This window comes from Octopus sinensis, linkage group LG2 (genome assembly GCF_006345805.1).
Source record: "Octopus sinensis linkage group LG2, ASM634580v1, whole genome shotgun sequence".
Lineage (NCBI taxonomy): Eukaryota > Metazoa > Mollusca > Cephalopoda > Octopoda > Octopodidae > Octopus > Octopus sinensis.
In genome coordinates, this window is record NC_042998.1 from 69,492,306 (window position 1) to 69,516,816 (window position 24,511).

The 24,511-nt window shown below is 36.9% G+C and overlaps 1 protein-coding gene across 7 annotated transcripts in view; it reads right to left on the reverse strand.

Moving 5' to 3' along the window:
- Positions 1–8,190: 8,190 nt before the first annotated feature.
- Positions 8,191–24,511, reverse strand: part of LOC115228362 (fibroblast growth factor receptor substrate 2) — a 55,843-nt gene continuing 39,522 nt past the window's right edge. For 6 of the 7 annotated variants that reach the window (XM_036513998.1, XM_029798974.2, XM_029798964.2 and 3 more), the window contains 2 exons: positions 16,677–16,770; positions 8,191–10,505 (listed from right to left, as the gene is read on the reverse strand). In XM_036513998.1, coding sequence (XP_036369891.1) covers positions 9,134–10,465 — 1,332 coding nt within the window. In that variant the 5' untranslated portion in view covers positions 10,466–10,505; positions 16,677–16,770 and the 3' untranslated portion in view covers positions 8,191–9,133. The remainder of the gene's footprint in view (positions 10,506–16,676; positions 16,771–24,511) is intronic. The other variant, XM_029798982.2, reaches the window with a different exon arrangement.

Here is a 24,511-nt window from a genome sequence, read left to right on the forward strand (position 1 = left end):
CCTCTTTTCGGCTTTCGATTATTTTGTTACTGTAATGAGACTAATGTGCTACCTACTGCTCTGCCAAGGTAGTTTACAGTATTATTTACATTGGAGATCGGTATGATGTCTCGCGTTTCTCGTGTGTCCATTTAAATGAGGAATGAAGATATAAACAAGTTTAGCTATTCCTCTTGGGTATCAGCTTTGTGATTAGCAGAGAACAGTGTCAGACGTAACTATGGATAACTAGCGCCTGATGTGAAATAACAAACAACCTACACTGATAGCAGAGAGAAGGGAAGTTTTTTTAAACATGACAACAAATTTGCTTGTCTATATATATATATATATACACACACACACACACATATAGGGTGATTCAAAAGTCGACATACATTATTCTTTTTCTTTTCTTTTATTCTTTTATTTGTTTCAGTCATTTGCCTGTGGCTATGCTGGAGCACCGCCTTTAGTCGCAAATCGACCCCAGGACTTATTCTCTGTAAGCCTAGTACTTATTATGTGATAAGTAGCTTGCTTACCAACCACAAGGTTCCGGGTTCCGGTCCACTGCATGGCAACTTGGGCAATCGTCTTCTACTATAGCCTCGCTAAGTTACGGTGACGTAAACACACCAGCATCGGATGTCAAGCCGATGTTGGGGGGGGGGGCAAACACAGACACACAAACATATACACACACACATATATATAAACATACATACAACGAGCTTCTTTCAGTTTCCGTCTATCACAGTTTCCATCCACTCACAAGGCTTTGGTCGGCCCGAGGCTATAGTAGAAGACGATTGCCCAAGTTGCCATGCAGTGGGACGGAACCCGGAACCTTGTGGTTGGTAAGCAAGCTACTTACCACACAGCCATTCCTCTGACACCAAACCGACTTGCAAGCTCTTTCACACACTACACAGGTCGAATCACCCGGTCTAAGAGGAAAAACGTTGCATACAGTTGATCTTTCATGGGGCTTCAGATGATTGACATACCCAACCTTGGAAAGACGTACACGGTGACACGTTTCGTACCTGCAACACTTTATGCTTCCACTGAAGTTTTGACGACAGCCCCTGGAAAGCTTCGGGTTTTCGTGCTCAAATTGCCGCTGTTCAAAAGTTTTACAACCTTCCCTTATACGCTTCTAAAGTTAGTTCTTCCCAGTTCTTCACAATCTTGCATTGATTTGCAGTTCCTTCAGGTTACCTTTTATGTAGCCTTTGTAATTTCTTGTAGTGTTTGCTGAGGACGCTTTTCAGTGCGCAGCTCAGTGTAGAAAACACACACACACACACACAAACACACATAACACACATACGCTCTCCTCACAAACACACATAACACACATACGCTCTCCTCACAAACACACACACACCCTCTCTCTCTCATAAACACACACACACACTATCTCTCTCTCACACACACACAAACACACACGCTCTCTTTCCCACAAACACACACACTCCCTCTCTCTCTCAAACACACACATACACACTCACACATACACACGCAACAATGACAGGAAGAGAGACAAAGAGAGAGAGAAAAACCTGTCCCAGTACTAGACAAATATTTTACTTAGCGGCCCCTGAAAGGAAGTAAAGTAAGGTTTTTTTTTTATTTAACAGGCTCTATATGGTTACCATTGTTTTGAATACACATTGCAATACATTTACCCCACTCATTGTGAACTCGTAATAACACATCTGGTGTTACGTGTCCAAATGAGTTGGTGATGCGTTCCTTCAAATGATTCATGTCTTTTATCCTTCCACGATTCACTATGCCTTTTAAATGCCCCCAAATATAGAAATCAAGAGGGATCAGATCAGGGAATCTAGGGTATCTTATAAAATTAATTATAAAAAAAATAAATTTTTCCTATGTATAAAGACTTTTGAATCACCCTGTATATACTAATCGAAGTGTTAGTATTATATATCAATTACAATCAATCTTACCAATCGGTTTTGCACTAAGAATTCAACGGAGTGTTATGTAACAGTCCGATTATGTAACCCTGCGTTCTTCAGAGGTAGCCGTTATGGAATGAAATATGGCGACTGCTCTCTATTGTTGGAGGTGAACAGGCACATCCGGTTTGCGGTTGCTGTGAAAAAGATGATGAAACGAATCGGGCAGGGATTAAGTTATGTCCCATGGTATCAAAAACATCATCTCTGGAGTTGGTTTTGTTGCAAGTCGGCGAAAGCTTTCTGAAAAAAGAGTCTATGGGGAATGTGTATCTTTAAGGTTGGTGCTCTTGTGGAAATGGATTGTATAGCCTTTGCAGAGAAGGGGCATGCACATCTGTGCTCATTAAGGTTTCCTTTTATGCTTTGGTTAAATTTTTGCGGCAATTAGGTCTGCCATACTTCATTTTTAATACTTATTCTATCTGATATCATTTTCGACACTCTCTCATATCCACCGCCACCCTCTCGTTCCCTCCTGAACACTGACTTCACCTGTGTCGTAAATGAACAGCAAAGGGTATAACACAGCTCCATCTTACGCGCATACACAAACCATATATATAATATATATATATATATACACACATACATATATATATACACACACATACATATATATATATATATATATATATACACATTATGGCTGCCCCCTCGTTATCGAGTATAGCCATTGCACGAATCTTAACTGTTACTGGTGCTGTGATCGAATGTGACTTTTTAGCCCAGCTAAAGATCTACAATGTCTTGTACAAAATTGGCAACTAAAACCTTTACTGGTAATAGCCGGCTGTAGTTGTAACTGGGCTTCATGTACCTTTGCATGTCGTTTAAGTCCTCCTGCCGAATTACACTCTCTTCCACATGCCCGACAGATATGATTAATATGGTGTGTTACACCACCACCAGTGGCCATGTTGTCATTCATCTGTCTCGTTTTATGACTACGAAGATGACTCTTGAGTCCAGCTTTACTGAGGCAGGGTCTTACACAGACATTGCATGTCAGCATCAAATGAAGACCCTTCCCTTCTGGAAGTGTAACAGCGATGCCCTTTCTGACATCCCTCCTTACTTTCTCATGTGCAACTCGAGATTTCTCAAAAGTGGCTGTCCCCTCATGCACAATCCTTCTCCACCAGCTACAATCAATAACTATGCCTTCCCATGTGTCAGGAGAGATGCAAGCATCTCTTAAGGAAGCCTTCAGCAAGTCCTTATACCTCTTTTTTGGTTTATGTGGAGGTCGTTCTCCTTTAGCTAACTCTCCATAAAAGAGTTGTTTTGGCATCCTTGAATCCTTCATCCTGACCAGATGACCACGTATATATATATATACATATATATACATACACACACATATATACATACACATACATATATACATACACACACACATATATATAAGTATATACACACATATATATATATACACGCACACAACAGAAACAGGTTTCAAAGAAAAAAGACTACACGTGGTATAATTAGAGGAAAAGTAAAAAGAAACAAGGAAAATGCACACTAGGTACAAAAGTAATAGCTTTAAAATATACATATATATATTAAGAAGTATAAAATCATTATTATGAGTCATTATAGAAAGTCATACCGGTTTCGCCATAGCTGGTCACTGACTTTGAATCAACATATATATAGTCGTCACTAAAGTGACGGAGGGTGCTAGAAATAAGAGTCAAAACAACTCTTAGCTACGTGAGAGAACTTTTCTAACGGCTTACAAGGGAGGATAGTCGTTAGCTAAGTATTCTCACGTGGCTAAGAGTTGTTTTGACTTTTATTTCTAGCACCCTCCACCGTCACTTTAGTAACGACTATACTTGTTACCTTTCGGTTACAAAATTGCGAATAGATGGATGGATATATCGTCAGTAAACCATAAATCCGAAAAAGAAGCAAACTGTAAGTTATAGAACCTGCTTTTTCCAATAGACCAGCAGGAATTTCCTGATAGGCAAGCACTGTCCGAATGCCTCCGTTCTGGAGTTAAGGATGTTCGCTGAGTCGAGGGAGTCCTTTAGTATCCTCGCCCATTCCGCTATACACAGTTTACAGCGCTTGATCCCGTTTCTGTCGGCGCCTAGATTTTCTAGGATCCTCCATGATATTGTATGTGGAATCCTGTCATCCTTCAGCTGCCATACATGGTTGGCTAATGATGTAATGTATCTCCTTTCTGTTATCCTGAAGGAGGATCTGTGGTCGGAGAAGCGTTGCTTGAATGTGTTACTGGAGCAAATGATGTATCTCCGTTCTCGGGTGTTGGTGTTGCTGCTACCACTGTTGATGGTACTGTCGCTGTTGGTGTCATTGGAGGTGGCGATGGTGTTGGTAATGGTGCTGCTGTTCTTATGGTCAATATCGTTGATGGAGGCACTGTCACTGCTGTTATAGCTATCACTGGCGATGGCTCTGCTGCTATTTCCGTTACGGATACTGCCATTGCTGTCGTTGATGTTGTTATCGCTGGCAACAGTGCTGCCGCTGGTTCTGTTCGTGTCTCTGTTGCTGCTACTACTATTGGTACTGTCGACCCTGCTGCTGTAGAAGCCATTGGGGAAGTTGCTGATATTGCTAAATCTTTAACAAAAGTTATTACAACATCAGAGATAAGGAAGTAACGTCTTCTAAACCACGGAAGTGTTACATAGGCTACAATTGAATTAGTAGAAGGATACAAACAGCTAAACTGTTACAGAGGTACTATTTTACTGACGGCAGAAGAGTAAAAATATCTTTGACAATTCCATCTGCTAATCAAGTGAAACGAAAATAAATACGGCAAAGAATAGGAAAAAAATTGTTTCTTTCCCATGACGTAGTCGTTGACATAAGAAAGGAAAAGAAAAAAAAAAGGTGGGGAGGTAGTGAAATCCAAGTCATCTGATACCAACAGAGAAAAACTGAAAGACAAAAAGCAGGTTCTGCAACAAGAACTGACCAATTATCTCTTGTTTCAGTTATTGGACTGCAGTTATGCTGGGGCACCATCTTGTTCTGCTGGTTACATGACAACTTGGAGGACTTAACCCATTTGTTACCAAATTTCTAGTGAAATGCTTTGTCTCACCATTTCAACATCCACTTTTCCATGCTTGCATGGGTCGGAGTCGCCAACCCTCACCGGTTTCCAAGTAGTGCTAAACTGAATGATGGATTAGGTCTAATGGGCTTCTATACTCCCAGTCAACCAAATTATACACACAAGGTTTTGGTTAACCCAAAAATATGGAAAAAGGCATTTACTCAAAGTGCCATTAGGAAAATATGAACCTGGAATCATGCAATAGCAAAAATACAGTGCCATCCTAATCTTTTTTAATACCACTCCACTTCAGACCACCACCTCCAGTACTTTGAGGCAGAAGTTATTGCTTAAAAACATTTCACATTTAAATAAAAACCATCTATTTTGTCTCAAACACCAGTTTTTATAATGTTGTGTTCCAAATAACAGCTTGTGTAATGTTCCACGCATTGAGGAAAGTTGGTTATTTTATTAAATTCCACAAGCCCTGCAAGGTGGGATGGCTGTTGCAAGTGTCACTGACTATTCTCTGTGGCAATACCTTTGCAATCATGTCCACAAGATGCGACTAAACATGCCATTCATTCTGGGATGTACATGCCATTACTCCCTCCCACATCATCTGCTACTCACAGTAATCCCTCAACTATCGCTGGAATTACATTCCAACCACCACCACCGCGCGATAGGTGAAAATTCGCAAAGTAGAAACAGTACTGTACTGTATATTTGTTTTCTTATTTTTATAATTTGTATATATTTTTTTTTATAAATGCAAAACAACACCATGGACAAATTGATGTAAGCTTAAATAATAAACCGCGATAGGTGAACTGCGATATGGCGAGGGATTACTGACCCCCTCCCCCCGTTTTTTTCTCTTTGTTTCGTTAGGTAGTTATGAGGTTTTTCTTGATAATTTGATCTTTTTTACATTCATTTTTTTTTTTTTCTCTTCCTATAAAAATATGTCACAAATAAAACATAAAATAGTTCAATGTATAGCTGTAAATGTTTTCAAAATTAACTGAAACACACGGACAGTGGTATTTCATTGGAAAATATGATCATCGAATGGATTTAAAACAATTTCACCCTGGTAAGTAAAATAGATGTTAAGAGAATGGAACATACAAAGAGAGACTAGAGTAGGAAGAGAGTGAATGTTAGATTCATAAAGAAACATCATTGTAGAATGCAAAGATAATGGGTCATAAACCTGCACCAAAGTGTAACTCCAACAAATACATAAAAATAATTCTTTCTAATTTTGGCACCGGGCCAGCAATTTTGAGGGGAGTGGTCAAGTTGATTACTTCAACCCCACTACTTATACTCTATTTTATTAACATCATAAGGGCATCCAGCCGTAGAAACACTGCCAGATTTGACTGGGCCTGATGAAGCCTTCTGGCTTCACAGACCCCAGTAGAACCGTCCAACCCATGCTAGCATGGAAAACGGACGCTAAACGATGATGATGATGATAAGGATGAAAAACAAAGTCAGCTGCAATGGATTTGAACTCAGAACATTCAGAGCTGAAAGAAACGCTGCCAAATGTTTTATCTGATGTGCTCACAATGCTGCCAGCTTGCTATTATTAACAGGTTGGCACCATGTAAAAAACACCCATGATGGTGCTACACAAAGATCACACAGTAGTAAACTGGTTGGCATTAGGAAGGGCATCCAGCCATAGAAACCTTATCAAAACAGACAATTGGAGCCTGGTGCACCTCTCTGGCTTGCCCATTTGTCACATCATCCAACACATACCAGCATGGAAAACAGATTAACTGAAGATGATGATGATGATAAAAAAATAATGGGCTTGAAATATAAATAGAGATGGCTCTTACATATCATCTAATTATGCAGACCACTGATTAAGGTAAACGACTTACTGGCTTGATGCCAACAGTAAACAAAAGGCTTTAAATAAAATTTGTGCTAATTAGTTGTTTTAATTTCCTTTTTGACTTGTATTTGTCTAATAATTAACCTGATCTCATTTGAAACTGAAGCAATTACATAGAAGAAGCACCTCTTTAGTTGCATAAAAACACACAGAAATTCAGAAATTTGTTTACAAGATTTTCATTGTGCAGCCATGGATGTATGGTAAGAAGTTTGCTTTCCAACCATGTGATCTTGGATTCAGTCCCACTGCACAGCACCTTGGGCAAGTGTCTTCTGCTATAGTCACAGGCTAAAGCCTTGTGAGTTGATTTGGTAGATGGAAACTGAAAGAAGCCCATCATATATGTGTGTGTGTGCCTTTATCTAGACATCATGTGATGGCTGTAAATGAGCATCATCATACAAGTAAAGTTGTTTGTTTCCAGTCTTCTACGAAAGCATGTATAGGTACGGGGAAGGCATCCGGCTGTAGAAAATCTACCTCAACAGATTCCATCAAACACATGCAAGTTTGGAAAAGTGAACATCAAATGCTGATGAAGATGATGATGAGCTGCAAGCCGGTCACTGACACAGTTGTAGTGGAACAATATCAATGACCATGTTGCAAAAATGTGGCGAAAATTTTGGCATGCCAGGAAAAAAAAAATATTGGTTTTTGTGTTTTGAACACCAAAATGGCTCTTCTGTGACATATTTGCAAAGAATTTTCTTTGCTTCCCCAAGTGACAATACTTCTATTAAAGGATTTTTAGAGCTGCTTACATCTGGTGCATAATTTCTATTTTATTCAGCCTAAGAAGCATCATAGCAAACCAGTGTATAGTTTAAACACTGTCCCTATATACTCCAGACTAGCCAATTCAACCTAGTTTTGGAAGTGACACAAGTGCATGACACTGACAAGCTGCAACAATGATGAAATACATATGTTATTCTTGCAGTCACTTCCGGAGCAATTCGGTTGTGCCCAGCTCTGATATATATATGTAAAATGGAGATTTTTTCAGATGTAACACCCCAGCTTCTGATCTTTCAATGAAACATATATGTTAAGTATGTCATGCAGATAAAGAGTTTACTCTAAAGAGACTGTTATATCATAATTTCATATTTTTAATTCAAATGAAATTTTGTTTTGTCTTATTCAATTTGCTTTGATATTTTTACCATTCCGATTTGATAAGAACAAACATAAACAAAAATACATTAAAAAAAACTAAACAAAAAACAACAAAAGAAAAAACATTTCATCTTCAATTTGTTTTAGTAATAAAAAGTCACAGAGTAACTTTTATAGGTGGGTATTGAACACTTTATAGTCATTAAATAATAATAATAATAATTGTGATATCTGACAGAGGCACAAGGCCACAAATAAATGAGGAGGTGGGTATAGTTGATTATATCAATCCCAGTATGTAACTGGTACTTTATTTTATCAACTTCACACAGATGAACGGTAAAGTTGATCCTAGTCGGATTTGAACTCAGAACGTAAAGGGACTTAAATGAATACCACAAGATATTTTGTTTGACTTTCTACTGATTCTGTCATCAACTGCCCTAGTAATAAAAAACAATAATGACGATATTAATAATAATAATAATAAAAATAATAATAATAGTTTTGGCAATACAAACAGGAAAATAAAACTCAAAACATGAGTAAATATACTTTTTTTTAATATTAATCAGCAGAAGTCACAAAGTGACTCAAAGACTAAGAATTTTGTGTGTTGGCATTTATCAAAGTTTGCTAAGAGCCAATGCACGAAACTCTCAGCCTTGAGACACTCTGTAACTTCAGCCAATTAATAATAATAATAATAATAATTTCAAAATTAACAAAAACAACTAATTAAAGTACCAATTTGGTAAGTCATTATCACCACTTCACGTTAGAGCAGTGATTGCTTCTTCTGACTGTTGGATCTATTTCCAACACATTCTAAGTAAAATAATTCAAATGGAAGCAATCAATAATATTGGCTCATATCAGGAATAGAATTAATTTCTTTTCGTAATTAAAATTTATAGAGGAATTCAGCTTGTTTTTTTTTTTTTTTTTGGTTTTGTTTTGTTTTCTTTTCCTTTTCTTTTATTTATATATATATATGTATATATTTATATATTTTTGTAACCAAAATGGCTCAATAACAGAAGTGAATTTAGCACTGAAAATAAAATTTCAGTTACCAAAATCACTGATAGTACTATTATGGCGGGTTTTCCGCAGTCCTAAGTCATTTTCATTTGAACTTTTGGCAGAACTCGATAATGCAGCAGTTTTATTAAAATCTATTTCAGCGTAACTCTCAGTACGTTTGCCTGGAGATTCAGGGAAAGACGAGAAGCCTAAGGGTGACGTTGGTGACACACAACCACCACTAGACAAGTTATCGGAACTCCGATTTAAATCCAGTTGTATATATGTTACTTTGCGGCCTTCATTGCTGGCCTGGGGCACTGGCGGAGGGGGTGGTAGGGGATGGAAAGGCTGAGCTTGCACCAAACACTGTGGTACTTGTTGCTGTAGTTGCCCAGTTTGTTTCATTTGAACTTGATGCAGTGAAGCTTGCTGGCTGTTACTGGGAGTGGACAAACAAGGGGAAGTTGCTGCAGAGGCAACGCTTGACATGGGCAACACAGGGCTGTTCTGAATTGATACGTTAGCATAATTACAGTCACCAGCATTTAGTGTATTTAGATTCAAACCCTCAACTTCTCCGTTGCAGTCAGCAGTTACATTGATGTAGTTTGGATTGCCGGACTGGTCTCCAGCCACGTCTGTGAACACTTCCGGATCGGCATAATTACCATTGCCATCAGTAATCATGTCCGGTTGAGAATCAATGCTTTCATCGCAAAGATTCTCCGTACTCTTGGGTAAATCCAAGACAGCATAATTAACAGCAGAATCTTGTAGAATGACACAAACATCCATGTCCAAAAGAGGCGTTGTACTGTCTGTAAGTCCAGAATGCATTTGAGGCATGGCATTGATATAGTCATGACTAGTACTGTCTGCGACAGTGGAACCATTTACATAAAGACGCATACCATTGTTGCAACGCATCAAACCATTCTGAGGCAATCGATTTGATATCATCATTCCATTATGATCGGGATTTTCAATCATGGAATTTGGACGACTATGAAGTCGATTGGTACTGCCAAGGTGACTCTGGTTGGCTCGTTCTTCTTGCCCAGCTCGCTGAATACATTCCTGAACCAAATTGAACAACTCTTCAGCATGCTGACATTTGAAAGCAAATATAGCAGGTCCAGTAGGACAACGTCGACCACTCTCAAATGAAAAGAGTTCTGCATCACAGCCATAGCGTCGCAGACAACGAACTGGCCATCGAACAGTCTCTTTACCTTTTTGGTATAAGATCAAATCCTGTTCCCCCACTTCTATCTTGCCAGCATTCAGCTCAAGTCCATTGTCGTCAACATTGTAGACACGGAAAACACGTCTGGTGGGGTTTATATCCCTGCGAGAATATATACACCCCATATTGGTTTATGTTTCTCCCCCACCGCCCTTCTCAAATGTTCTGAAAAAAAAAAAAAGAGAAAAATATTATAGATCAACTGCTTGATAATAATATTCAAATATTTTACAGCAATATCAGTAAAAAAAGGAAAAACAAAAAAAAAAACAGACAATATAAGAGAGATATAATTTGAATAAAATGGGTGCAGGAAAGGCTGTATGCTTAAGCTTGCTTCCCAACCACATGGTTGCAGGTTGAGTCTTATTGCATAGCACCTTAGGCAAGTGCCTTCTATTATAGCCAGTGACCAATTAAGCCTTGTGAGTGGATTTGGTAGACATGGAAACAAAAAATGCTGTGTTGAGCCTGGTGCAGCCATCTGGTTCACCAGTCCTCAGTCGAACCGTTCAACCCATGCCAGCATGGAAAGCAGAAGTTAAACGATGATGATAATATAATATATATATATATATATATATATATAGCCCAGTCAAACTGTCCAACCCATGCCAGCATGGACAATGGATGTATGATGATGATGATATATATATATATATACATACATACATTAATAAAGCATAATATTCATTATATACATACTAGCATATTAATGATAGAAAATTGCACATCAACACAATGGGGAAAACCATTAATAAATGTTACCAGTCTAGTAAATGTACATACACAGAATTGAAGTACTTGAAGAATCAGATACAATTGTAACATCTCCGTTGAAAAAATATCCCACATAATGTATATTCGTGTGTGTGTGTGTATATGCAGATATATATACACACACATATGTACATATTTATGCCACCACGATGTATACATATATATATATATATATATAGAGAGAGAGAGAGAGATGGATAGATACATACATATATATATATACTTATTTTATTGGCCTATCTTCCCTCACTCTCTCTCTCTATATATATAGGTGTGTATGTATGTTTATATACAGGGTGTGAGAGGTATTTGAGGACAATTCGTTTTTAGTTCATTACACCTTCAAATTATTTAGTGTATCATTTTTTTTATTTATTCAGATAACCATTTCAAGATATCATGCTAACTCAAGAAATGAAAAAACCTGCAGTCATAGTTGCTATACATGCATACCACAGTGATTTAGAAATTAGCAACTTTCTAAATGTTGCAAGATTATTCGTATACAAAGTTCGGTTGGAATTGAAGGCATGTGATGGTAATGTTTCACCTGCATCAAAGAGAAAAAAACATTCATAATGCTCAGACACTAAAACGACACCAGAATTTATACTTGTTCAAAACGTTATCGATGAAAACCCCACAAGATCAATGAGGTCCATTGCTAAAGAACTTCAGGTGTCAGAGTGGACTATCAGAACTATGGTACATCATGACATTTGATACAAGCCCCATGTAATGAGGAAAGGCCAATTCCTGTCTGCAAAGACACAGGAAAACTGTCTCATCCGTTCAAAACAGTCACTTAACAAACTGAAAAACCCTCGTGAACAGGGCAAAAAAACTTTGACCAGGATCAAAAGTCTAACAGAAGAAATGACATGCAGTTATGTGCAGACCCTTCTGATATACCCAAAGTGATGCCCATGAAATTTCCCCACTTTTTTCCACAGGGTCTTAGAGTTAATGCTGCTGGATACATTGAGGTACTGGAAACTGTTATCAAGCCCTGGATTGATGAAGTATGCAATGGAAGGCCATATGTGTTTCAACAAGACTCAGCACCTTCTCACAAAGCCCTAGTCACCCAAGAATGGTTGTCAGACAATCTTTATGATTATGTAACACACAATATGTGGCCTCCAAACTCACCAGATTTGAACCCCATAGACTACTATGTGCGGAGCACTGTTGAAAGAGCAACTAATCATCATCCTCATAATACTATAGCTTCACTGAAGGCCACCGTTGTGCAGGTGATATCCGAAATGAATAAGGACCATATGGTGCCAGCATGCCAGTGGTTTTGGTCCCATATTGAAGCAGTCATCGAAGCTGAAGGTAGTTTCACAGAATAATTTGCTTAGAAAAACATTATCAAGACTAACTGCACAAATGTTTATTCAAATACATATTTATTTATTCTGAAATATATTTCTTTCATTGTATACCAAAACTGTCCTCAAATACCCCTCACACCCTGTGTATATACACACTTAAGAAATATATATATATATATATATATATATATATATAATATATATATATATAAATTAGTAATGCAATACTACAGTATTGCTTTCCAGTAAAGAATAGCCCGTGAGGGAAAAATACACAAAGTAGTAAATATATGGCACAACAAAGTACCGATATTTACTGGAAATAGCGAACGTAATAATACGACGCTAATGTATTGCTAATACATACGCGATGAAGCTATACATTAGCGTCGTATTATTACGTTCGCTATTTCCAGTAAATATCGGTACTTCGTTGTGCCATATATTTACTACTTTGTATATATATATATATATATATATATGCATACCTATTTGTGTATATTTATGCATGTGCATGCACATGCATGTGTGAATGTGTGCACATGTATGTTTGTTTACATGTTTTAGATCGATGAAATTATTTTATTGTAATTAACATATATGCCCCTTTGTGTGTGTGTGCCTGTGAAATTGATAAAATATAATTTATGATAAAAATTTTATTTTATTTTCATTAAAATACTGGTGAATTCAGAGCTCACTACACTTCACCTGCAGTTAGCTACGTCTGACTGTCACTCACTGCCACTCCATTTGTTGTTTTACTCTTCTTTACCTAGTGTCTTCAGAGCAAAGCCTTTAAATGTTGTTCTGCTTTAGCATCTCTCACTGCCACACACTCCTACTCCATCTGTTGTTTTACTCAGCTTTGCCAACAGCATGACAGACAGGGACACACTTTGCATTTTATTAAATATATATATATAAGGATCTTTTCACTTTGACTGGCAGATTTTTAAAATATTTTCTTTGTAACTAAACAGTTTTAAACTTCGTATACTGGTAGAATGTGTTACATAAAACATTTTTTTCTCTTGGCTTTCTTGAGAAAATTCTGTAGTTTGTAAGCTATTTCTTGTTAAATTTCTTGCATTTCGGCAATTTCAACCAATCAATGACATCTATTGAGGTGAATACAATTTCTGCTGTTCTTTATCAAACAATCACACAATTCTGAATATTTCACTTTGCTATGGTAGGGGACCATTCTGGGGTTTTTTTAAATGATACATTTTTATATGTAGGTCAGTGTACAAAATTAAATATAGATAAATAGACTGTGGGGTTTTTTAAAAACTTTTTTTTTTACTTTGAATTAGGCAAAACATGAAATGTCAAACTACAGAAAAGGAAACAGTACGGCTTACATAAAGGGAGTTAACTCTTTAAACCTACTCGATATTTTGACAACTGTCTATTTTATCAGATGTTGAATAACATCGATATTTATATTTAAAAAAAAAATAAAAAGCACTGCAAGGAATATACTGGTTTTAGTAAACAGAAAGTCATAGATTTAACTCATTGCACAAGTGCCGACAGAGACCATAGGTAGAGCCATTTCTTCCAGATTACATTAATAAAACAAACCAAATTGCAAATAAAAATGAAATTTATTAAAATTGAGTAATTTGATAAGAATTTATAATAGATACCCTACAGCTACTACAATTGAGTAATTTGATAAGAATTCATAATAGATACCCTACAGCTACTACAACTGGAAGGCACAGTTGCATAAATTTATTTCTTTATTGCCCACAGGGGGCTAAATATAGAGGGGACAAACAAGTACAGACAAAGAGATTAAATCGATTACATCAACTCCAGTGCGTAACTGGTACTTAATTTATCGACCCCGAAAGGATGAAATGCAAAGTCGACCTTGGCGGATTTTGAACTCAGAGCGTAACGGCAGACGAAATACCGCTAAACATTTCGCCTGGCGTGCTAACGATTCTGCCAGCTCACCGCCTTAAATTAACAGATTTAATTCGTAAATCATAATCTAGTTTACAAGTATGAATTTTTTTATGAATATTTAATTTTTTAACTCAAAGAAGACTAAACTAAATCTGGTCTTAAATTCGAATAGTAAATCAACTAACTAAACTGAACTAACATCTACTTTTCTGTAGTTTAGCAAAATGTTTTAAAGTAAAAATAGGCTTCAGACAAAAATGTTCTCTGCATAAGAGATAAACGCTTATTTTCACTGATTTGCGAAATACAGTGACAAGGATCCATAAGATTTCCTTAAGTCACCCTTACACTTTCTAATTTTCTGTTCCGTTTTCCTCTCCCTCCAACAACAAAACAGCAAGCAGTCATCATCTAGAATTATCTCCCTTGGTTAAACTGCTTGCGGAGCGATGTCAGGGGAGAGAACTGTAAGCGCTTCCTATTGTGGCAATGAATAAACTGATATGATAGATCTCACGCTCTTTAAATATATAATATATAGAAACATTTGTTATATATATATATATATATTATTACTATTATTAATATTTAGAAGCAACAGAGTGACTCAAGAACCGAGAGTTTCATGCGTTAGCGCATACATAATTACACACATGAAGGGCTTCTTTCAATTTCTATCTACCAAATCCACTTGATCGATCCAGGTGATGCTTTAATCGATCCACTAGAAGACACTTGTCCAAGGTGCCATACAGTGAGACTGAACCTGAAACCATATGGTTGGGAAACAAACTTCTCAACCACACGGGCTTTAACAAATTGTAGCAAAAGAGAGAAATCACAACTTTAATGGTTGGCATCAAAAAAAAGAAAAAATCTTGACCCGAAAAGGGACTGACTCAGTCCCGTCCAATCCATAGCCATATAGGAAAGTGGACATAATGACAACAACAATGACAATAAATTGCATGGCTTTTCATAAGTAAAATTGTTCATTAATGAGAGAGCCATGAACTGCCGCGAAGGAAATATCCATTTTCTACAAGAAATAAATTGAAATAACTTTCTTATAACTTTATTTTTTCCCTGGCCCATGGTAAATATGGGTCAAGTACTTCTAAAGTTGGTAATTATTATGACTAAACAACCTGTGGTAATAAACTCTACAGCTTGGATTACAGTGGGTGGGGTTGATAGCATCATTGAAAGCCAAGTATGTTTTCCAGGAACTCAGTGGCAATGTTTGTTACTAAATACAAACCATCACCACTTTAGTAGGTAGACATAACCAGCTGTGAGTCTTAAGCGGTGAGCAGTAAATATATCATCGTTGTTTCAACGTTTACTTTTCTAAACTTGCATGGGTCAGATGAAATTTCATGAGAAAGATTTTTTACGGCCAGATGCCCTTCCTGTCACCAACCCTTACTCTTTCCAAGCAGGGTATTTTTTTCCCTGGCCAGACATGTTACCAGAGAATATGGCAAAAACAAACACCACCGTTTGAATGATGGTGATGCTTATTTACAACTAAACCACAATTCCAAGACCAGGAGACACACACTCAAACACACACACACACCACACACACACACACACACACACACACACAGGGAGGATTGTGTATCAGAAGCTTGCTTCCCAACCATGGGTCTGAGTTCAGTCCCACTGTATAGCACTTAGCACAAGTGTCTTCTACTTTAGCCTCCAGCCGACCAAAGCCTTGTGAGTGGATTCAGTAGATGGAAACTGAAAGAAGCCTGCTGTGTGTGTGTGTGTGTGATCCCTGTCTTGGCATCACCTGATGATTGTAAATAAGCAACAGCATCAAAAAAATAACGTTGTTTGTTTTCAGTCTTCCCTGGAAGCCCTGTCTCACCATCTGATCATGGGAAAATATCCCGTTACTTGGAAACATGTGAGGGTTGATGACAGGAAAGGCATCCAGCCATAGAAAATTTGCCTCAACAAATTCTGTCTGATCCAAGCAAACATGGAAAAGCGAACATTAAATGATGATGATGACATATAAGATGGGCTTCTTTCAAGTTTAGTCCATTAAATACACTCACAAGGCTTTGGTTGGCCCAAGGCTACAGTAGAAGACACTTACCCAAGGTGCCATGCAGTGGAACTGAACCCCAAACTATGTGGTCAGGAAACAAACTTTTTCCCAATCAAAATATAGGTACTAAACTGCTATTTTAGTTCTTTATTTACCGCTTATTCCATGAAAGAAGGACCATTCCTATAACTTTTAAATAATCATGAAAAAACGTTAAGCAGTACTCACTTTATATTGAAATAACCACATCATCTGGCACTTTGGATGTTTGGATGGCAGTTGTGGAATCTCCCTTAGGCTTTCAGTTATCATCAGACAAACACTTGATAAAAAAGAAAACAAAGAATTACTAATCTAGTCATTAAATGGAGACTCTTGAAGCAAATATGGCCAAAAGTTACCTGTAGACTTGCTATCAATGATAGATGTGCCAACAACTACAAAGTAACTATCTATTCCGCTCTTTCACCAAATTAGAGGCCTTAATATCAAGCAAGATATTAAATATTTATGCTTAGAATAAAGATGAAGTACATTATTTACATTTGAAGGATACTTGTCCTCATCTTGTTTGTTGTTAACACAATGTTTCAGCTGATATACCCTCCAGCCTTCTTCAGGTGTCTTGGGGAAATTTTGAACCTGGGTTCTCATTCCTAAGGTATTTTTCAATGATGTTGTTATTATTATTATTAGGTTATTATTATTATTATTATTATTAGGTTATTATTATTATTAATATCATTAGGTTATTATTATTATTATTATTCAGGTTACTGCTTGGAATCAAACTTAGAATTTAGGGGTTAGAAGCCCGTGCTCTTAACCACTACACCATATGCCTGTGGGCATATGGCATATTGAGAAATATATAAAATAAGTAACTTAACAATGTATCTTGAAGCAAATACAACTTTAATGGTTTTTTGTAATAAATTAGGCTAAAATTCCTTGGAAGAAAACTGGCCAAAAGCTACCTTGCAAGATCCAAACCATGCATCTTCTGTAATATGATAGATGTGTTATCAATTGCACCTAAGTAATCTTTTGTTTCATTTCCATCAAATTGAAAGGCTTTAATCGTACAAGATGGTGAGTGAGTGTTTACATTTAGAATATAAATGTAGAAGCGTTGAGAAATATGTAAATAAATGTTTTAATGATTGCTGGGACAGGTTTGCTAATAAAAACTCATGAAGAAGGTGGAAAATGAACAAAAATGGATGACAAATAATTTCAATGAGTGGCAAGATTCTGTGCTGAAATAAAACCTATCCAACTCATGCAAACATGTAAAAACAGACCCCAAGAATAATCAGAATGACAACAACTGTAATAATGATGGTACGGCCCAAGTGTCAAAACCACAGTGATATTTGTTTAGGCAGCTGATGATGGGAATGCACATGTTATGCTTGATCATGAATTTCTTATATTTTAGCCATATTATTCTGGGTTGTCCATTCTTGTAAAGCAGAAAGTGTTTGTGGATTCAAAATCTGTGGTGATCGCTTACTTTGGTATTGTTTGATTTTCTTCATAGATAACCTAATTAGGCTTGGACAATGCTTAGGTATTGGTCTCTAGTTTTAGTGGATTCTGTGGCATGATCATGATCATCATTGTTTAACGTCCGCTTTGACTGAGAACTGGCAAGCCAGGAAGCTGCACCAGGCTCCAATCTGATTTAGCAAGAATATAGTGGATGCTTTCATAAGCTTTTTTAAACAGGCCAATTATGTGACACTGGCATTGGCCATGACTACAATCTTATATACACACACACACACACACAGCTGTTACAAGTGGTACAAGCTACCAAGTTATGATTTCATAGCTTGTTCTATGCTTTCATTGTTTTAGAAAACCACTTAGTCATGAATAGACACAGTGACTTTGTTGTCACTCCTATTGTTATCCCAACAGGGCTTGATTATGTGACAGCTGGAAGAAGAGAGAGGACAGCACCAGCTCTACTAGAGTGGTTCTTGTTTACACTTGAATAGACTATAGCAATGTGAAATTAAAGGTCTTGTTGAAGGAGACAATTCAACTCCTAGAAAAGTATGTTATGATGATGAGCTTAACACACTAACCACACACATACACACATATCCTATGATAAATTTGTGTGATGTTTCTCTGTCCGTTACATATGTTAACTCCTAGACCATTGGTGCAAGGACATCGAAACTCAAACCAGCAACTACCCTAATCCCAGGGAATGTCCTAAGGAGGCCTATGTTTTAAGGGCTGCCTAATTGGGGTCCCACTGACCCCACTATTTTTACTGCATTTTAACTTTTAAACTAGATACGTGGCATTGGCAACTAAATCGGAGCAATGACAATGAATTTCATACCATGAACTCCAAGGGAGTATCGTAAGGAGGCTCCACTGACTCCCCTATTTTTACTGCATTTACCTCGCTCCTATGCTTATTGATTAAACTATAATCAGCATCAGTGCTTAGCACATTTGCACCCGTCAGGCAACATTCAATCTAGTTTATTCAAAATTGCTAACACTCCAATTCTACCCTAAACTTCTCACTTACATTCACTCATTCAGGTAACAATATAATGAACGAACCGGTTAATGGTCCCAGACTATGGTTAGACCTTATCTTTCATTGGTCAGACAGTACTGTTTAAGGTGTGGGATTGGAGAATGCAACAGTAAAGACTAGCAGACTGGCGCTAGTAGAAGTGGATCTCCACAGAAACAGTCAAGTTCTTTGTCATTGGTGAAATTAGTTAGGGGAGGTTGAACATACCATGTAGTGGTAGGTGTTGTTACATTGACATGGCAGATAAGCTGTTGCCAATGTTCTGTATAGGAGACTTGTGTGCAAGTGGTGCCAATCAAAAGTATCACATCATAAATGTTAGTAGGTTTCAGGGGCCATCAGGCATGAAATGCACTGTTTCAGGGCCTTTCTCTCAATGGCTTTACAGCACACCACACCACCCACTGATGTGAAGCCCCACCAACTGGATCGACTGACCATCAGATCATCAGCACCATTTGAACAGTGAGAAAGCAGACATTAAACGACGACGACATATATATAGATGCAGTTTTTGAGTATTTAAAGAATTAGTGGTTGTATGAATTCAAAACCTTTAAACTTGCAGAAACATGCAACTCAAATTTCTTTATAAAAGTTACAAGGCCTCCCCAGTTTATAACACTGAGAAAATGAGATTGTCTAACGTCTGCGCTTCCTCCATGAAATGAAATAATTATTAGTCTAATATTGTCAAGGTAAAGACCTTTTGATCCAGTTAAGCAATTTGGGCCAAGATGGAAAAGAATGCTGATGATAGAATTGGAAGTGCACTGTGACCAGCAGTGTATAACAGTATCTGATGGTCTGGTTGATACTGTAGTGATACTGGGAATACAGGGTGCAGCAGAAGTAACACCTTTTTATTTATTTTTTATTGTACAAAAAATTTTTTCTAAAAGTATTGTACAAAAATTTATTACAGTAGTTAAAGAAATGAAAAAAAAAATAATGAAAATAAATTGCAGTAGTTTTAATAAAATTAACTAAGTATTGCTGTATCAAAATAATCTAATTCATTATGATAAAAAATTTAATTAACATGTTCAAAATGCTCCCTTTCATTTTCAGTCAATGCCGAACCCTACCAGCAACACTTCTAAAAAACCTTTTGAGGTATTTCCACGTTAATTGCAAAAAAATTATCAGAAATTGTTTGTTTTAATTCCTGAATTGTTTTCAGTTTGAGAGAGTAAACAAGATCTTTCAATACACCCATAAGAAAAAGTCAGGTGGTGTTAAGTCTGATGATTATCATGACCATCCACATTGTCCTATCCACCTCAAAATTAAGATTTAACCATTTCTGAATGTTTTACCCATAGTGAGGTGGGGCACCATCCTGTTGAAAGTAGAAAACTATAAATATTATACAAATAAGAAAGGCAATTCTATATTTAAGAGATGAGGAATTATTTACATTTGACGGATATTTGTCCTCATCTTGTTTGTTGTTAACACAACGTTTCAGCTGATATACCCTCTGGACTTCATCAGGTGTCTTGGGGAAATTTTGAACCTAAGTTCTCATTCCTAAGGTATTTTTCAATGTTATTATTAGCAGAATTGGCAGAAACGTTAGTACACCAGGCAAAATGCTTAATGGTATTCTGTCTGCCGTTACGTTCTGAGTTCAAATTCCACCAAGGTTGACTTTGCCTTTCATCTTTTTGAGGTTGATTAAATAAGTACCAGTTAAGCACTGGGGTCAATGTAATCGACTTAATCCCTTTGGCTGTCCTTGTTTATTCCCTCTATGTTTAGCCACTTGTGGGCAATAAAGAAAAAATTTATTATTATCATTATTCAGGTCACTGCCTGGAATGAAACTCGGAATCTTGGGGTTAGTAGCCCGCGCTCTTAACCACTATGCCATATGGCATATTGCATAGTGGTTAAGCACACGGGCTACTAACCCCAAGATTCTGAGTTTGATTCCAGGCAGTGACCTGAATAATAATAACATCGGAAAAATATCTTAAAATATCCAGGTTCGAAATTCCCCCCGGACACCTGAAGAAGGGTGGAAGGTATATCAGCTGAAACGTGTTAATAACAAACAAGATGAGGACAAATACCCATCTAATGTAAATAAGAAAGGGCTGCACCCTGTATTGTCATGGAGACAATAAAGGCAAGAGAAAGTATCAAGTTTGAATTGTTAAAATTTCACTCAAAATCATGTTTTGCTTTTTGTATTACTTGCAGAGAAGAGAGAAGGAAGAAAACAAGTTGACTCCTCACCCATCCTGATAGGATGAATTATAACAGTTGGGACAGTGAGCCCTATTGAAATGGAGTATAATTCTCATACCAGTCAGTCACTGAGAATCTGAAAACTTAATGTCACACACCATTATCATCAATGTTTAACATCCACTTTTCCATGCTTGCATGGATCAAATGGAATTTGTGAACACAGATTTTCTACAGCCTGCTTTCTCCCATTTCCTGTATCCACCCATACCTGTTTCCAAATAAGGTAATGTTACATCATGACCAGACATGCTTTCACACAACACTAAAAACCAAGGATCCTGGCATGATGGTGACACTTGTTTACAATTATCACACAACATAGGTGTAGGAGTGGCTGTGTGGTAAGTAGCTTGCTTACAAACCACATGGTTCCGGGTTCAGTTCCACTGCGTGGCACCTTAGGCAAGTGTCTTCTACTATAGCCTCGGGCCAACCAAAGCCTTATGAGTGGATTTGGTAGACGGAAACTGAAAGAAGCCCGTCGTATATATATGTATATATGTGTGTGTGTGTGTGTGTGTGTTTGTATGACTGTATTTGTCTCCCCAACATCGCTTGACAACCGATGCTGGTGTGTTTACATCCCCATAACTTAGCGGTTTGGCTAAAGAGACCGATAGAATAAGTACTAGGCTTGCAAAGAATAGGTCCTGGGGTCTATTTGCTCGACTAAAGGCAGTGCTCCAGCATAGCCACAGTCAAATGACTGAAACAAGTGAAAGAGTAAGAGTAACATCAAGGCAAGAACACAATAACACATACTTATAGGTGCAGGCGTGGCTGTGTGGTAAGAAGCTTGCTTTCCAGCCTCATGGTTCCAGGTTCGGTCCCACTATGTGGTACCTTACTATAGCCTCAGGTCAACCAAAGCCTTCTGAGTGGATTTGGTAGACAGAAACTGAAAGAAGCCCATTGTGTGTGTGTGTGTGTGTTTGTCTCTCACCACTGCTTGAGAATTGGTGTTGGTGTGTTTACATCCCTGTAACTTAGCAGTTTGGCAAAAGAGACACGTGGAATAAGTATGAGGCTTTAAAAATTAAGTACTGGGATCGATTCTTCAAGGCAGTAGTCCAGCATGGCTACAGTCTAACGACTGAAATAAGTAAAAGAATAAAAAATATACACACAAAACTATAGGCATTTTTCAGTTTCTGGCCTCGTACTATGTTAGAAAATACTTGCTCAAGGTGCCATGCAGTGGGACCAAACTTAAGACCATGTAGTTGGGAAGCAAACTTCTTACCACACAGCCACACCAGTGCCTCCAGAATCCCTTCCTAATGCCAAACACTTTGCAGAGTGTACTGAGTGCCTTCTATGTGGCACCAGTACTAACAGGGTCAACAAGTACCTTGCAAGACAATAACCCCTCAACTGGGTTGAGCCCATAGTATATATATATATATATATATATATATATATATATATTATATATATATATACATACATACATACATACATACATACATACATACATATACACATACATATATATACACATACATACATATACACATACATACATATACACATACATATATATACACATACATACATATACACATACATATATATACACATACATACATACATACATATATATACACATACATACATACATATATATACACATACATACATACATATATATACACATACATATATATACACATACATACATACGTATATATACATACATACATACATACATACATACGTATATATACACATACATACGTATATATACACATACATACGTATATATACATACATACATATATATACACATACATACATACATATACACATACATACATACATACATACATATACACATACATACATACTTATATACACATACATACATACATATACACATACATACATACATACATATACACATACATACATACATACATACATACATATATATATATATATATATATATATATTATATATATATATATGCATGCATCTGTGTGTCTGTGTTTGTCCTCCCACCACCATCAATTGACAACTGATATTGGTGTGTTTATGTCCCTGTAACTTAGTGGTTCGGCAAAAGAGACCAATAGAATAAATACTAGGCTTACAAAGAATAAGTCCTGGGATCGATTTATTCGACTAAAGGCAGTGAGCCAGCATGGCCACAGTCAAATATCTGAAACAAGTAAAAGAATAGAAGAATATACCTAAACAGACTGGATAGCCATGGCTGGAGTGCCAGTGATCACATGACTATTCATCAGGCCTGACCTGGGGTTTAACAACAATAACCTGAGTTATTTTCACAGGTAGAGTGAAGTAATCTTCACTATTGAAGTGCGACTCTGGATAAATAATAGTAGGAAGGCTTATTAACAAACTAGTTCAGTCCTCTCATACACTGGTTGGTATATTTTCATTGAAGGGCTGGCTAGGAAATCTCTAGAGTTGCAGCAGAACTGCTGATAAACATTTTAATAGGATGACAGGAGATAAAAATAAAGTTAGAAGTGGTTCATACATCTTGCAGTGAAACAGTGGGTGGATTTTCAGCATCAGTCCACTGCTTACAAAACAAGTGTTAGATACACACAATCTAAAATACATCTGTTGTAAATAGAAGTTACTACTAGTATACATGAATCGAGATAGACTTCTGTTGTTAAAAGACAACACATCACATAGCAAAACAGACAGGACATAATTTATTAGACTTAATGTTATATAATTATAGGAAAGGGATTTAGACAAAAACAGTGAGAAATGTTATTAGAGGTATGTAAAGGTGTACATTAACACAATAAGAAAAATATAAAAATAGAGGGGAAGAAAAAATAAACATGTCTAATAACAGAGGATAATTTAACAAACCTAAAAAGTTAGCAGTGTCGCTGTATCTCGTACATGGCAAAGAAAGAGAAGAACTTGAGGACAAAAATGTGTGTGTGTGCATGCATGTGAGTATAATCTGGTGAATGCAATTGAAACAATATTAGATTAAAATAGCTATTTAAGTATCATACTTAATGTATATACACTGTTGACAGGTTAGTTGCTGTGATTTTCATCTAAGATAAAATCTTTGGGTATCCCGTGTTTAAAAACAATATTTATTGGAAGGAGACAAAAAAAAAATCATCCCAACATCAGCTAGAGAGAATGACAGATGTAAACACACACACACAAACATTTGTATCACATTAAATGCTCATATTACAAACTTATCTTTTTATAATCTCAAATACATTT